The 15,437-nt window shown below is 46.5% G+C and overlaps 1 protein-coding gene across 1 annotated transcript in view; it reads right to left on the bottom strand.

Moving 5' to 3' along the window:
• The window catches only part of LOC130128316 (receptor-type tyrosine-protein phosphatase U-like), a 149,944-nt gene that overhangs the window by 20,805 nt on the left and 113,702 nt on the right, over positions 1 to 15,437 (bottom strand). The window contains 2 exon segments of the mRNA XM_056297953.1: positions 604 to 701; positions 3,475 to 3,511. Coding sequence (XP_056153928.1) covers positions 604 to 701; positions 3,475 to 3,511 — 135 coding nt within the window.

Below are 15,437 nucleotides of genomic sequence, written 5' to 3'. Positions count from 1 at the left end.
AGATTTTCATTGTAACCCTGCATAGGTAGTCCTGCTTGTACTTACTCGACCAATCATCTCGCAGCACTTAATTATGCAAGGTGTGCAACATCTGACAAAATTCATTGCTGATTGGTTGAATAACTACAAACAGGTACCTATTCAGGGTTGCAAAGAAAATATGCAGGATAGGGGGTCCTTGAGGACTGGGTTGAGAAACACTGACTTAGCATATCCTGCTAGCATACTTAGCATATCATGCTACTTGCAACTCTTTATCTTATATAGTATATGGTGCTATAGGGCCTGCTGTGCAACATCCTGCAACCACAGGACTGGGATTAGAATAAAACTCAGAATGTTCCACAGATGGCTCGAAAACATAAATAAAAGATTTGATCTTGGACCTCTATCATCAAACTCGTAGGTTAATGCTTATCATCCACCCTATGCAGCCGGCCATTTGCTGCTCACAATGATGTCGAGTGAAGAAGCTCCTCTGACGACTTTTTTTTTTTTTTTTGTGCGTGTGTTTTAGGCATTCCAGCCATACACAGTACGTCCCTTTCATCCATTATTTCCACAGGACACAAGGGTCACAGGACAAAGGAACGAGACTCTCACCCTGCCCACTTCCACCAGCTTGGTGATCATGACAATACTGAAGCAGTTTTCCTGCCACACCATCCGCCAGAAGTCATAGATCATCTCCTGCTTGGGACCTGTTTGGGAGGAGATACAGAAGGGGGGGGGGGGTAAAGGCGATGAGGGGGTTGAGGAGCAGAGAGAGTGGAGGATACAGAGGGTGGAGAGATGAGCCTATAAGTCACAGTAAATAGCAGCAATAACCATTGGTGAACAGCAGGATGTAATCCATGTCCTAGAATAGAGTAACAGTGTGTCATTCTCAAACTTTCCCCTCCGTGTTCTGCTAACACCCGGTGAAGTGTCGTGGCAGTACGCCCACCGACTCCCAGCCACGGCGCCAGCGAGCTCCTGTGCTGCGTTTCCGAGCTCGCTGCTGACTGACATAACTCACAACCCGCCCGGGCAGACGACACCTTCACAGATTTCATTACACCGAGGCTGTGATAATATCTCACACCGCCTCGTACTGTCCGCTGAGCTGGTCAGGCTACGCCATTCTACTGGACAAAATATCCCATTTTTACAACTGCTCAACACACACATTGTTTCATATATAAATTACATCATATATTATTATAATATATAATAATAATATTCGTTTTTGTTACTGCCTTTGTATATATTATATTATATATTATATAGATATATGTTAATATAACATATTACATATAATAAGTCTCTTTTGATACTGCCTTTGTATATATTATATATCATAGATAGCAATATAATATATTATATATAATAATAATACTATTGTGTCTTTTGTTACTGCCTTTGATACCGTCACCATTGTTACCAAAGGATGGTTTGGTAACACAGTAAGGTGTCTATTAGGATAAAAACACCAACACACACAACAGAAATAGAACACTGTCATCCGGAGGGGTTTGATCTCAACACACCTGCTACAGTGAGGGAACACATTCCTGCACACAGCAGCACTTTCCCCTGTTTTTATTTTTTGCCCTCACTGTTGCCTTGCGAGCAGAAGCGGAAAGTAAGCATTTGACTATACGCCCAAGGGCAAACTTGGCAAGGCTCTGTTGAGGCTGAAAAATACAATAGTATGAGCAGGAGGAGGAGGAGGACCAACCTTGCTTGCCTTTTGAAAAAGAGGGAAGCTGCAGTGCGTGGCTGCCGTTCTCCCTTTCGTAACAGTTGACACCGCGCCGTGCAGCACTCGACCGCAGGTGAGCCGATGGCAGCCGTGTTTTCAATATGCAGACGTGGGCTGGCTACTCGGACCGGCACGGGGTCAAAGGCCGGCAGCGCAAGTCACTTCATAGTTTGGGAATGAATCTCGGTGCGCCATTGCATTCCACTCGTACGGGTGACACGAGGTGTGCATTTTGTGCCGTGGCAGCAGAGGCTGGGCATGTACCGCCGAGAGGGATGGGGCAGTCACACGAGAGACGGATGGTGCTCGACGGGGAATCTGTATGCATGCCACGAGAGGCCGTTCCTCCGGACACGGCCTCTGCGAAGTGCGCTTGACATTTATCCTACCCCCCCCCCTCTCCCACCCAACCGCAAATCCATTTCCTCCCACCCCCTCATCCGTGGACATAATAGAGAGTTAGCCCCGGAGCACCTGCTGCCTGTTACGGAGGCACACCTGCCTCCGGGCTCATCTCGGCTACGACGGATCAGCCCCGAGTCGGCCGCCGCCGCCGCGCAGCAGGAGGCGGCCTCATTCATATGCAAGCTCAGATCAAGCATTACCGCACACCCGCGGTACAGATGACGGTGTTTAACGGCGTAGCGAGAAGGGTGCGGCTGCAATCTGTGAGGAAGCGTGTGCATGTGTACCCGCCAGCCCGTGTGTGTAGGGGATGTGTGAAAACATGCAAACGTAGGATGTGAAAGGGAAAGTATTTCATCTAGCGAAGCAGTCGGACTGAGACCAAAGACAAAGATGCAGAGATATCACAGAGGGGTATCACAGGGGTATCAGAGGGGGATTAGGTAGTGAAACACATTCACACAGCAAATATGATCTGAGCTGAGGAAGAATAAAGGTTGTCTCACTATCTATGTGTGTGTGTGTGTATGTATCTATGTGTGTGTGTGTGTATGTATATATCTATGTGTGTGTGTGTGTGTGTGTATCTATGTATGTGTGTGTGTATGCTTCTGGGGATGCAGCCTACATTCTCATATCAAAGTGACATCAGACAGGTAGCATGCCTCACAGGCAGATGGCGGGGGGGGGGGGGGGGGGGGGGGGGGACTTGAAGGAGCGACTTCGCCGAGCACGTCAGTCAGCGGTGAGTGACAGGAGTGGGCCGCGCGGCGGCTGCAGGGTATTCTTGGGGGGGGGCGGTTGACGGGGATATGAGAGCGTTATGGCCGACAACCGACGGCGCCGCTGTGATTGCGCTCTTGAACAGACATCAGTAATTGAAATGACTCGTTTCACGGTCAGCAACGGGGCAATAGTGTCAACACAATCTTCCACACAACACACCCCTGCACTCAGGCGCGGATCTACGGGGTGGCAACAGGGGTGGCAGCTGCCACCTGTGGGCCACAGTCTTGCCACCCCGGTTGCCACCCCATTTATAAATCAGATAATATGTTTTAAAGTATATTTTATGTACATGCATGGTGAAGGTCAATGAGACCCGCACCAAACGCATCTCAAACAGTAGAGAACAAAACACATTCGATGAAATCCGAGTTTTGAATAATGTGCATTGCCCCCCCCCCTCCTCCTTGAACCTCACGCCACCCCAGGAAAAAAATCTCTAGGTCCGCCACTGCCTGCACTGCATCGACACAACACCCCCCCCCCCCCTGCACCAGCGTACGGCACCGTTGTGTACTCGTCCCTCGGCCGGCACTCACCTTGAGTTGCAATGAAGTGGTTGGATCGCTGATAGCCCTGGATTTAGTGGTAGGAATGCGGGGCAGATAAGGAAAAGGGGAAGTGTGATGGTGGTGGAAGAGAGAGGGGAAAGGAGGGGAGAAATGTTAAAAGAAGAAGAAAAAAAATCACATCATGCACAATGTCTGCAGAGCACCTAACTCCCAATTCAGTCTTTCCCGTTCCTCGGCATGAAGTCATCTCTTATTTATCTAACAGCGGAGGGTGATGACAGCAATCTACATAGTTTTGCTCCGCTCGGCAGACAATATTTCAGACAGGAAAAAACCTGATAATCTGCACTCTGCCGTAGATTGGGTGCAATCACAGTCGTGTGGTTATTACGTCTGTTCACAGCCAACCACTGTCGCCTGATCACACATCTGCTCGCACGCTTTGCAGTTAATTGAGGTAAACGCTAAACATATTTATTCGCTGCTGAAGCAACGCTTGCTGTCCTTTGTCGACATACCTCATTTTGCACAAGGAGAGAAAAACAAGGGGCCGTTTACACGGCAACTCACTCGACGACGGCCTTTTGGGGGCCTGAAAACGCCGGAGCGAACTCGTTTGAAAACGCAAGACCCCCAGCGTCGCCGTGGAAACCAGCGAAACCGGTTCCGGCGGAAACGGTGACGTCGCGGCCCCACTTCGCACATGCGTATTGCGTTTTCGGTCAAACGGCCATGCGCGAGTGAGAAGACGGCAGAGGCTAGTTCCCGTCGATGCAGAGAACGGTCAACTGAGCATGCGCAAGTACTCGTGGCCTCCGTTGTTTGGGTAGGTTAGGTTAGGGTTGGGGCGAGGTTAGGGTTAAAGTTAGCCAATCAGACGCAGAGTAGGGGCGGGTCTTCTTAGAATCCTAGCGCCTGGATGCTACGCGGGGCGTGTGCAGGCGCGGTAGAGGCATTTCGCGCATGCTCAGTTGACCGTTCTCTACTCCATTTCGTTCTCTGCATCGATGGGAACTAGCCTCTACCGTGAGAAGACGCCATTCGCAATGGCGGATTACGGAGTATTTTGACTGGCATGATTCAGCGTTTTCCTGAAGTTTTGATGCTTTACAGTCCCGGGTCGCTCGGAGTAACAACTCCACTTCATCGTCCCTCCAGACAAAACTAGCTGTTTTCCAGCGTACACTCGCCATCGTCTGTTTGTTTAATCGCCGCTCTGAGAAGAAAGCCTTTGTGCGCAGGCGCGCGGTGTTATAGGGGTCCACCGGAAGGGCTCGCTACTACAAAGTTTGACCGCCAACTACTGGCCTGGCATGCATACTACAGCGTTTTCAGTCGTTTTTTTTGTGGATCCGTGTGCGTGAGGATCGTATTCATGACGATGTCTGAACGCGGAACTCTTTTAAAACGCAAAGGAAACACGTTTCCGTTTTTGCCAAGACCGCTGTCGTGTAAACGTATCCTAAGAGTAAAAGAAATGACATACTTTCAGCTTACCGCTGTCTATGGTCACGTTTACACGACAACGGTCTTGCTAAAAACAGAAACGTTTTTCCTTTGCGCTTTAAAAAAGTTCGCATTCAGACATCGTTTTAAATACGATCCGCATGCGCAAGGATCTGCAAAAAAAACAAAAAAAAAGACCGAAAACGCTGCAGTATGCATGCCAGGCCAGTAGCTGGCAGTGAAACTCTGCAGTAGAGAGCTCTTCCGGTGGACCCCAATAACACACGCGCCTGCGCACAAACGCTTCCAACGTTTCCCACCCACCACCGGCTTGTTCTCCAGGTCTTGTCCAAAAGCGTCTTTTGGTTGCCCTCCGACGACGCATGGGTGGACGGAGAATTTGGCGCATGTAAATAATGCGTCTCCGCCGATCACAGTAATGGTGCAGCAAATCTGCACTTTGCTGGAGGAGTTTAAATAAATGTAGCAGAGATAACCGCGCGCACACACACACACAGCTCGGTAATCCGCCATGGTCAACGTCTTCTTACTCGCGCATGGTTATTTGACTGAAAACGTCATACGCATGTGCGAAGTGGAGCCGTGACGTCACCGTTTTCACACTAGACGCTGGAGTTGCGTTTTCGAAAGATGTCACTCTGGAACCCCGTTTCAAAAGTCTGCGTTTTCAGGCCCCCAAAACGCCGTTGTCGTGTGAACGAACGGCCGAAAACACGAACAACGCGTCACCGGTTTATGTTGAACACGTTGCCGTGGAAACGGCCCCTACGTCACAGAGGCACGTCTTTATTTAACCCGTGTGTTCTGTTTCTGTTTGGGTCAAAACGACCCGTTTGAAGTTACTACTACTAACCATAAACGGTGTTGATATTAGTTGATAGTAGTAATAACTGAGATAAGGATAAGACGTATTGGGTATTTTTAGATAAATATGACAATTGTGTCACTATAATATCCAAAGGTGGCTTGGGTCAATATGGCCCGTGAACAACACGTCCGTTGTTAACTAGTGAACAGAACAAGAGGATTAAAACATGGCGAGGAAGCTGCACAGTGGAGTCAGCCAGGCAAACCATGCATGTGCCGGCAGTCTGGGCATCTGATTAACAGCTGGCCTGACAATGAGTGATGTTTTGAGTCTGGGAGTTATTCGACCCGAGTGACAGCGACTGATCTGTATGTCTACCTCCTCTTCGGCTTTACATTAGTGTATGCATGATGCGATGTGGGGAGCCTGAAAAGCTATCTGTGGTGGCCTCACCATCCACCAGGCAAAGCCGCCTGGTGGATGCGAGGCGGTACAGCCAGATGTGCTCCTAAGCCTCGGCTTAGTACCCCTCTCATCACTCTCCCGCAGTGATAGTCAGGCTGTATGCATGGACACACAGACACTCTCTCTCTCACTCTCTCTCCCCCTCTCTCTCTCTGGCAAGCCATTTCAACGTTAAGTCACTCAAGCAAATTCAAAATATATCTATTACTCACTTCCGACTGGGCATTAATTCAGTTAACATGTGCCGGAGGGAATTCTGACCAGTCATGATTTTAACAGATTTTAATCAACAAAATTTTAGTGGTCAAAACTGTGACTGATGACATCTAGTATTAATTCAAAAGGTGAATTTGAGATGTCCGGATGTCTACACATCAACAATTATGACCAGCCAAGAAGTTGATTCCACTTATTGCTACAGTGGACTGCATGAAGACGATGACTGTATGAAGACAACCAGGACAGTGGACTGCATGAAGACAATGACTGTATGAAGACAACCAGGACAGTGGACTGTATGAAGACAATGACTGTATGCAGACAACCAGGACAGTGGACTGTATGAAGACAATGACTGTATGAAGACAACCAGGACAGTGGACTGCATGAAGACAATGAAGACAACCAGGACAGTGGACTGCATGAAGACAATGACTGTATGCAGACAACCAGGACAGTGGACTGCATGAAGACAATGACTGTATGCAGACAACCAGGACAGTGGACTGTATGAAGACAATGAGGCATGTGACTGTTAGTAGGCAATTAATGTTTTACTAGTTGTGATAAGCCTAGACATGGGCTAAGCTAACTGCTAGCCCATGCAGACCGGCAGTTCCGACAGTCATCCTGGCGTTCGCTCTGTTGGACAGTGTGTTTTTTGTTGTTTTTTTGTTGTTTTTTTGTAGTTTGGATATAAGTGTTCTTGTAGTTTGTGTTCTTGAAGTTTGGATATATGTGTTCTTGTAGTTTGGATATATGTGTTCGTGTAGTTTGGATATACAGTGGTGTGAAAAAGTGTTTGCCCCCTTCCTGATTTCTTTTTTTTTTTTGCATGTTTGTCACACTTAAATGTTTCAGATCATCAAACGAATTTAAACATTAGACAAAGATAACACAAGTAAACACAAAATGCAGTTTTTTAATGAAGGATTTTATTATTAAGGGGAAAGAAAAATCCAAACCTGCATGGCCCTGTGTGAAAAAGTGATTGCCCCCCCCCCCCCCCCCCCCCCCACCCCCCCCCCCCGGGTCCCTGTTAAAACATAAATCAAGTGTGGTTTATCACATCTTTGGAAAGCTGAGTTGAATTTCTCTAGCCATACCCAGGCCTGATTACTGCCACCCTCTTCTCACTCAAGAAATCACTTAAATAGGACCTGCCTGACAAAGTGAAGTAGACCAAAAGATCCTCAAAAGCTAGACATCATGCTGCGGTCCAAAGAAATCCAGGAACAAATGAGAAACAAAGTAATTGAAATCTATCAGTCTGGAAAAGGTTATAAAGCCATTTCTAAAGCTTTGGGACTCCAGCGAACCACAATGAGAGAGCCATTATCCACAAATGGCGAAAACACGGAACAGTGGTGAACCTTCCCAGGAGTGGCCGGCCGACCAATTTACCCCAAGAGCACAGCGACGCCTTATCCAAGAGGTCACAAAAGACCCCACAACAACATCCAAAGAACTGCAGGCCTCACTTGCCTTAGTTAAGGTCAGTGTTCATGACTCCACCATAAGAAAGAGACTGGGCAAAAATGGCCTGCATGGCAGAGTTCCAAGACGAAAACCACTGCTGAGCAAAAAGAACATAAAGGCTCATCTCAGTTTTGCCAGAAAACATCTTGATGATCCCCAAGACTTTTGGGAAAATACTCTGTGGACTGACCTGACAAAAGTTGAACTTTTTGGAAGGTGTGTGTCCCATTACATCTGGCGTAAACGTAACACAGCATTTCAGAAAAGGAACATCATACCAACAGTAAAATATGGTGGTGGTGGTGTGATGGTCTGGGGCTGTTTTGCTGCTTCAGGACCTGGAAGACTTGCTGTGGTAAATGGAACCATGAATTCTGCTGTCTACCAAAAAATCCTGAAGGAGAAAGCCCGGCCATCTGTTCGTGACCTCAAGCTGAAGCACACTCGGGTTCTGCAGCAGGACAATGATCCGAAACACACCAGCAAGTCCACCTCTGAATGGCTTAAGAAAAACAAAATGAAGACTTTGGAGTGGCCTAGTCAAAGTCCTGACCTGAATCCGATTGAGATGCTGTGGCATGACCTTAAAAAGGCGGTTCATGCTCGAAAACCCTCCAATGTGGCTGAATTACAACAATTCTGCAAAGATGAGTGGGCCAAAATTCCTCCACAGCGCTGTAAAAGACTCATTGCCAGTTAGCGCAAACGCTTGATTGCAGTTGTTGCTGCTAAGGGTGGCCCAACCAGTTATTAGGTTTAGGGGGCAATCACTTTTTCACACAGGGCCATGTAGCTTTGGGTTTTTTTTCCCCTTAATAATAAAAACCTTCATTTAAAAACTGCATTTTGTGTTTACTTGTGTTATCTTTGTCTAATATTTAAATTTGTTTGATGATCTGAAACATTTAAGTGTGACAAACATGCAAAAAAATAAGAAATCAGGAAGGGGGCAAACACTTTTTCACACCACTGTAAGTGTTCTTGTAGTTTGGATACATGTGTTCTTGTAGTTTGGATATATGTGTTCTTGTAGTTTGGATATAAGTGTTCTTGTAGTTTGGATACATGTGTTCTTGTAGTTTGGATATATGTGTTCTTGTAGTTTGGATATATGTGTTCATGTAGTTTGGATACATGTGTTCTTGTAGTTTGGATACATGTGTTCTTGTAGTTTGGATACATGTGTTCTTGTAGTTTGGATATAAGTGTTCTTGTAGTTTGGATACATATGTTCTTGTAGTTTGGATACATGTGTTCTTGTAGTTTGGATACATGTGTTCTTGTAGTTTGGATATAAGTGTTCTTGTAGTTTGGATACATGTGTTCTTGTAGTTTGGAGACATGTGTTCATGTAGTTTGGATATAAGTGTTCTTGTAGTTTGGATACATGTGTTCTTGTAGTTTGGATACATGTGTTCTTGTAGTTTGGATATATGTGTTCTTGTAGTTTGGATAGATGTGTTCTTGTAGTTTGGATACATGTGTTCTTGTAGTTTGGAGACATGTGTTCATGTAGTTTGGATACATGTGTTCTTGTAGTTTGGATATATGTGTTCTTGTAGTTTGGATACATGTGTTCTTGTAGTTTGGACACATGTGTTCTTGTAGTTTGGATATATGTGTTCTTGTAGTTTGGATACATGTGTTCTTGTAGTTTGGATACATGTGTTCTTGTAGTTCTGATATAAGTGTTCTTGTAGTTTGGATACATGTGTTCTTGTAGTTTGGATACATGTGTTCTTGTAGTTTGGATACATGTGTTCATGTAGTTTGGATACATGTGTTCTTGTAGTTTGGACACATGTGTTCTTGTAGTTTGGATACATGTGTTCTTGTAGTTTGGATATATGTGTTCTTGTAGTTTGGATACATGTGTTCTTGTAGTTTGGATATATGTGTTCTTGTAGTTTGGATACATGTGTTCTTGTAGTTTGGATACATGTGTTCTTATAGTTTGGATACATATGTTCTTGTAGTTTGGATACATGTGTTCTTGTAGTTTGGATACATGTGTTCTTGTAGTTTGGATACATATGTTCTTGTAGTTTGGATACATATGTTCTTGTAGTTTGGATATAAGTGTTCTTGTAGTTTGGATACATGTGTTCTTGTAGTTTGGAGACATGTGTTCATGTAGTTTGGATATAAGTGTTCTTGTAGTTTGGATACATGTGTTCTTGTAGTTTGGATACATGTGTTCTTGTAGTTTGGATATATGTGTTCTTGTAGTTTGGATAGATGTGTTCTTGTAGTTTGGATACATGTGTTCTTGTAGTTTGGATACATATGTTCTTGTAGTTTGGATACATATGTTCTTGTAGTTTGGATATAAGTGTTCTTGTAGTTTGGATATGTGTCTTTGTCTTTGTGTTGCACTGCCGCGGGATGGGGGAAACGATATTTCGTTTCATTTCATGTGCGCAAGTGCATGGAATGAAATGACAAATAAATGTTCCTGATTCCAGGAGTGTCCGGGTAGCGTGGCAGTCTACACGGGGATCGCCGGTTCGAATCCCCGTGTTACCTCCGGCTCTGTCAGGCGTCCCTACAGACACGATTAGCCGTGTCTGCAGGTGGGAAGCCGGATGTGGGTATGTGTCTTGGTCGCTGCACTAGCGCCTCCTCTGGTCGGTCGGGGCGCCTGCCTGGGGGAGGGTGGAATAGCGTTATCCTCCGACGCGCTACGCCCCCTGGCGAAACTCCTCACTGTCAGGTGAAAAGAAGCGGCTGGCGACTCCACATGTATCGGAGGAGGCGTGTGGTAGTCTGCAGCCCTCCCCGGATCAGCAGAGGGGGTGGAGCAGTGACCAGGACGGCTCGGAAGAGTGGGGTAATTGGCCAAGTAAAATTAGGGAGAAAAAGGTGGGGGGGGGAACCCCGAAAAAAAGTTCCTGATTCTAGCCATCTGCTAGGTGGTAAATCCAGTCAGAAAGAGGTAGACGAGGAGTTTGCATAGCATAATGCTATTAGGGGAGCTTGTCAAGCTGAGCAAATGTGAATGTTTGCAAAACATCTTGTGGGACTTTTTTCAGCTAAATAAACTCAAAAGCTATTCAGAATTTCAGAACGCCGTACACAAACCGCATCGATCCAAACTGGGCCAAACATTTGGCATGGTGCTGTTAAACGTTAAAAAAAACAAAACACTGTTCGAGGAGATTGGAAATCTGGCAAGAGAGAGAGAAAGAAAGTAGAAAACAAAACAAACGAGCAACGGCTGTGTGCTTGCAGAATAATCACACTAGCAAACACTGCACTGACAAATCCAGAAAGTGTTTTAATGGATTAACTGTTGTTAACTGTGATTCATGGGACGGATGTTTCAACATCCCATTAACTGCAGATTAGGTTAACGGCCTTGTTTCTACAAATCTTATTAGCATTTCGTGATTACTGATGAGAAGCTTCTGATCATTTACAGTTCAGTGGGAGATTTATCAAACTGGCCTTTGGACGGGCAGAAATAGCATCTCAGTGTCACGGCCGTTGTGGTGTCATGGAGCATGTTTGCCATGTTCAATAATAGTAGAGTCAGCACCTCCAAGTCTGAGGCCGTGGTTCTCCACTGGAAAACGGTGGATTGCTCCCTCCGGGTTGGGGACGAGTTGTTGCCTCAAGTGAAGGAGTTCGAGTATCTCGGGGCCTTGTTCATGAGCGAGGGAAGGGTGGAGCGGGAGGCTGACAGCTGGATTGGTGCAGCATCAGCAGTAATGCGGACGTTGTGCCGGACCGTTGTGGTGAAGAGGGAGCTGAGCCGGGAGGCGAAGCTCTCAATTTACCAGTCAAGCTTCGTTCCAACCCTCACCTATGGTCATGAGCTTTGGGTAGTGACCGAAAGGGTGAGATCCTGGATACAAGCGGCTGAAATGAGTTTCCTCCGTAGGGTGTCTGGGCTCAGCCTAAGAGATAGGGTGAGGAGCTCGGACATCCGGAGGGAGCTCAGAGTAGAGCCGCTGCTCCTTCACGTCGAAAGAGGTGGTTCGGGCATCTGATCAGGATGCCTCCTGGGCGCCTTCCTTTGCAGGTTTTCTGGGCACATCCAACAGGGAGGAGACCCCGGGGTAGACCCAGAACTCACTGGAGGGACTACATGTCCAATCTGACCTGGGAACACCCTAGGATCCCCCAGGAAGAGCTGGAGGGCGTCGCTGGGGAGAGGGACGCCTGGAGTGCCCTACTTAGCTTGCTGCCACCGCGACCCCACCCCGGAGAAGCGGCTGATGGTGAGATGAGATGTTCAATGGGGGTTAAAAAAATGGAGATACCTATTCCTGTATTCGAAGGATCTATAAACCTCTTACAACCCATTACCGAGGTAAGTCTAATTACTGACTAAAATAAAATCACTTTGTCAACATCGTTATGTACTCCTCTGAGGAGCGTCAATTACACTGTAATAAGTGAAAACATCATTTTGATATGTCATAATATAATCTGGACTAGCAGGCTTGAGTAATGAATGGTTGAAATAGCTTGCTCTCCACACACTCCATCCCACTGAGCCGGGCAGGGACCCAATTACATTCCATAAGTGTCATGCCAGCACAGGCAAGTTGAGATTGATGGCCAGTGCTCCGAATGCAATGCGGTGGCCCTCATTCCCATGAGCCTCTGTTACCACGCTTCCCTGAGCCGACCTGTTTCCTGTCTGTCACCGTGGCAACCAGATATTTCTAAAAGGCAAGCATGAGGAACACGAGGCAACACGTGGTCACAATGAACTGAGAGGAAGACAAACATGCATATCCATCCGAGACATGAACGCAGCTTTTGTCTGGCTGAATGGCAGAATGGCAGAATGGGGGGGGGGGGAACAACCTTGCATGTGCAATTCGGTATATAACCGTGATATTTGACGTACATTTTGCTTACCCCGCAGTTCAGAGCCTTTGCCTGAATGCAGCAGGCTTTCTGTGGCCAATAATATATACATTATAAACAGCCAAGAACGACACTACATGTCTAATAGGCATGTGGACGCCCCTTCTAATTTGTGGGTTCAGCAATTTCGGCCACAGCCATCGCCAACAGGAGCATGAAATCAAGACTACAGCTGAGCTAAGCCATCTCCATAGACCAACACTGGAAGTACAGTGGGTCATATTGGAGTTTCAAGTTTGACTCTTTTATTTATTAAAGCCACAAGACAACAGTGGCAGATATTATTCATCCATCCATTATCCAAACCACTTATCCTGCTCTCAGGGTTGCGGGGATGCTGGAGCCTATCCCACCAGTCCACCACACTAGTTGTATGATGCAAATAATGATGAAATAAAAGTGTTGTCAGTCTGTCAGCGCCTGTCAGCAGCATTAAATATTGGTTCAAATGGTGTTTGGTTGATTTCTGTCTGAATACATATACTTCCTGTCTGAATACATATACTTCCTGTCTTAATACATATACTTCCTGTCTGAATACGTATACTTCCTGTCTGAATACATATACTTCCTGTCTGAATACGTAAACCAATACCAAACCATACCTTATGTAAGCCCTCAAACCTGTGGCGAGCAGGTGACCTGAGGCTGCTGTCCGATTGGTTTCTTCAGATTTCCCAGGGGGCGCAGTTCTGTGTCGCCCCAGACACTCCCACTTTTATTGGCAGCAAATTGGTATCGTTTTAATGCTTTTTTAACTAACGTGATTGGACGATTCTCGTGGCTGGCAATCATGTTCACACCCACCACCACGCCTCGTCTCAACTGTCAATCATCCACCGTCCACGGACCCTGATCAAATCTATAGGCTACACTGTCCTTGTTAATAACTCTGTGTGGACATTAAAGCAGCGGTCAGCTGTGCTGAACCAAGGTAAATTGCACCCTCCCCCTAATTTTTTAGCACCAGCCGCCACTTAGGCTAACCTCAAAAAGCTAGAAAAAAATGTAACATTTAAATTTAAAACTAAACTCTAAAATACAAAATTTAACGGTATTTACAGACCAAGAAAAAATACTTAAAACTGAATTGAAACCTAAAAATTAAGATTTAACAGTCTAATTGAACATTTAACAGCTCCTGCGGAGCTCGGTGACTTTAATCGTGGCTCTGTCATAGGATGCCGCCTTTCCAGCAAGTCAGTCGGTCAAATCTGTGCCCTGTTAGATCTGCGCCGGTCCACTGTAAGTCCGTTATTGTGACGTGGAAACGTCTCGAAGCAACAACAGCTCAGCCGTGAAGCGGTAGGACGGCACCACCGAGTGCTGAAGTGTAGCACATAAAGACCATCTGTCCTCAGTTGCAACACTCACTACCGAATTCCAAACTAGCTCTGGAAGCAACGTCAGCACAAGAACTGTGCGTCAGGAGCTTCATGCAACGGGTTTCCACGGCCAAGCAGCTCAACACAAGATCCCCCATACGCAATGCCAAGCGTCTGCTGGAGGGTGGTGTAAAGCACACCGCCATCGGACTGTGCAGCAGTGGAAACACGTTCTCTGGCTTGATGAATCATGCTTCACTATCTGGCAGTCTGATGGACCAATTTGAGTTTGGTGGATGCCAGGGGAATGCTACGTGCCCGAATGCATTGTGCCAACTGTAGAATTTGGTGGAGGAGGGAATAATGGTCTGGGCTAGGCCCCTTATTTCTAGTGAAAGGAAAACTTTTTTCTTTTCTTTTTTCCTTTTTCTCCCCAGTTGTACTTGGCCAATTACCCCACTCTTCCGAGCCGTCCTGGTCTCTGCTCCCCTCTGCCGATCCGGGGAGGGCTGCAGACTAACACATGCCTCCTCCCATACATGTGGAGTCGCCAGCCGCTTCTTTTCACGTGACAGTGAGGAGTTTCACCAGGGGGACGTAGCGCGTGGGAGGATCACGCTATTCCCCCCTGAACGGGCGCCCCAGCCGACCAGAGGAGGCGCTAGTGCAGCGACCAGGACACATACCCACATCCGGATTGCCACCCGCAGACACGGCCAATTGTGTCTGTAGGGAACGCCCGGCCAAGCCGGAGGTAACACGGGGATTCAAACCGGCGATGCCCGTGTTGGTAGACAATGAAATAGACCGCCACGCCACCCGGACGCGCTAGTAAAGGGAAAACTTAATGCTACAGATACAACGACATTGTACAGCTTTCCTATCTTCATTCATCACCCGTTGTTCCAGATCGATGAACAGCCTGCACAGGTGATTTAAGACCCCGATTCATTTTTTTTTCTTTTCAAAAACGCAGCGCAATAAGGAACAGTGTAAAAATGCACACTTGTTGCCATCCGAAGAGACAATTCTATTTAACGCCAGAACGACCAAGACGGTCATTATGACCGTTTTGGATTCTCAAAGTTTAATAACTATGTGTAAAAAAAATACAAGATACAGACCTGCCGCTCCCTGAATTCTCCTAAATTACGTATATTTGCATTAAAATGAGTTTTAGAAGGTTGTGATAAGATCTACCTAAAACGACCATGGACGGGTCAGCATGACCGCTCGTAATTTGCGCGTCATGTCAGTATTGATGACGTGTGTTGGTGGCGTCATTTCCTTCGTGAAGTTCGTTGCTCTGTCCTAGAAACACACTAGCGCCCCCCAGTGCAGAGAAA

The sequence above is a fragment of the Lampris incognitus genome, chromosome 18 (assembly GCF_029633865.1).
Source record: "Lampris incognitus isolate fLamInc1 chromosome 18, fLamInc1.hap2, whole genome shotgun sequence".
Taxonomy (NCBI): Eukaryota; Metazoa; Chordata; class Actinopteri; order Lampriformes; family Lampridae; genus Lampris; species Lampris incognitus.
Note: the sequence above shows the minus strand (reverse complement) of the source record. Positions and strands in the feature narration are given on the sequence as shown.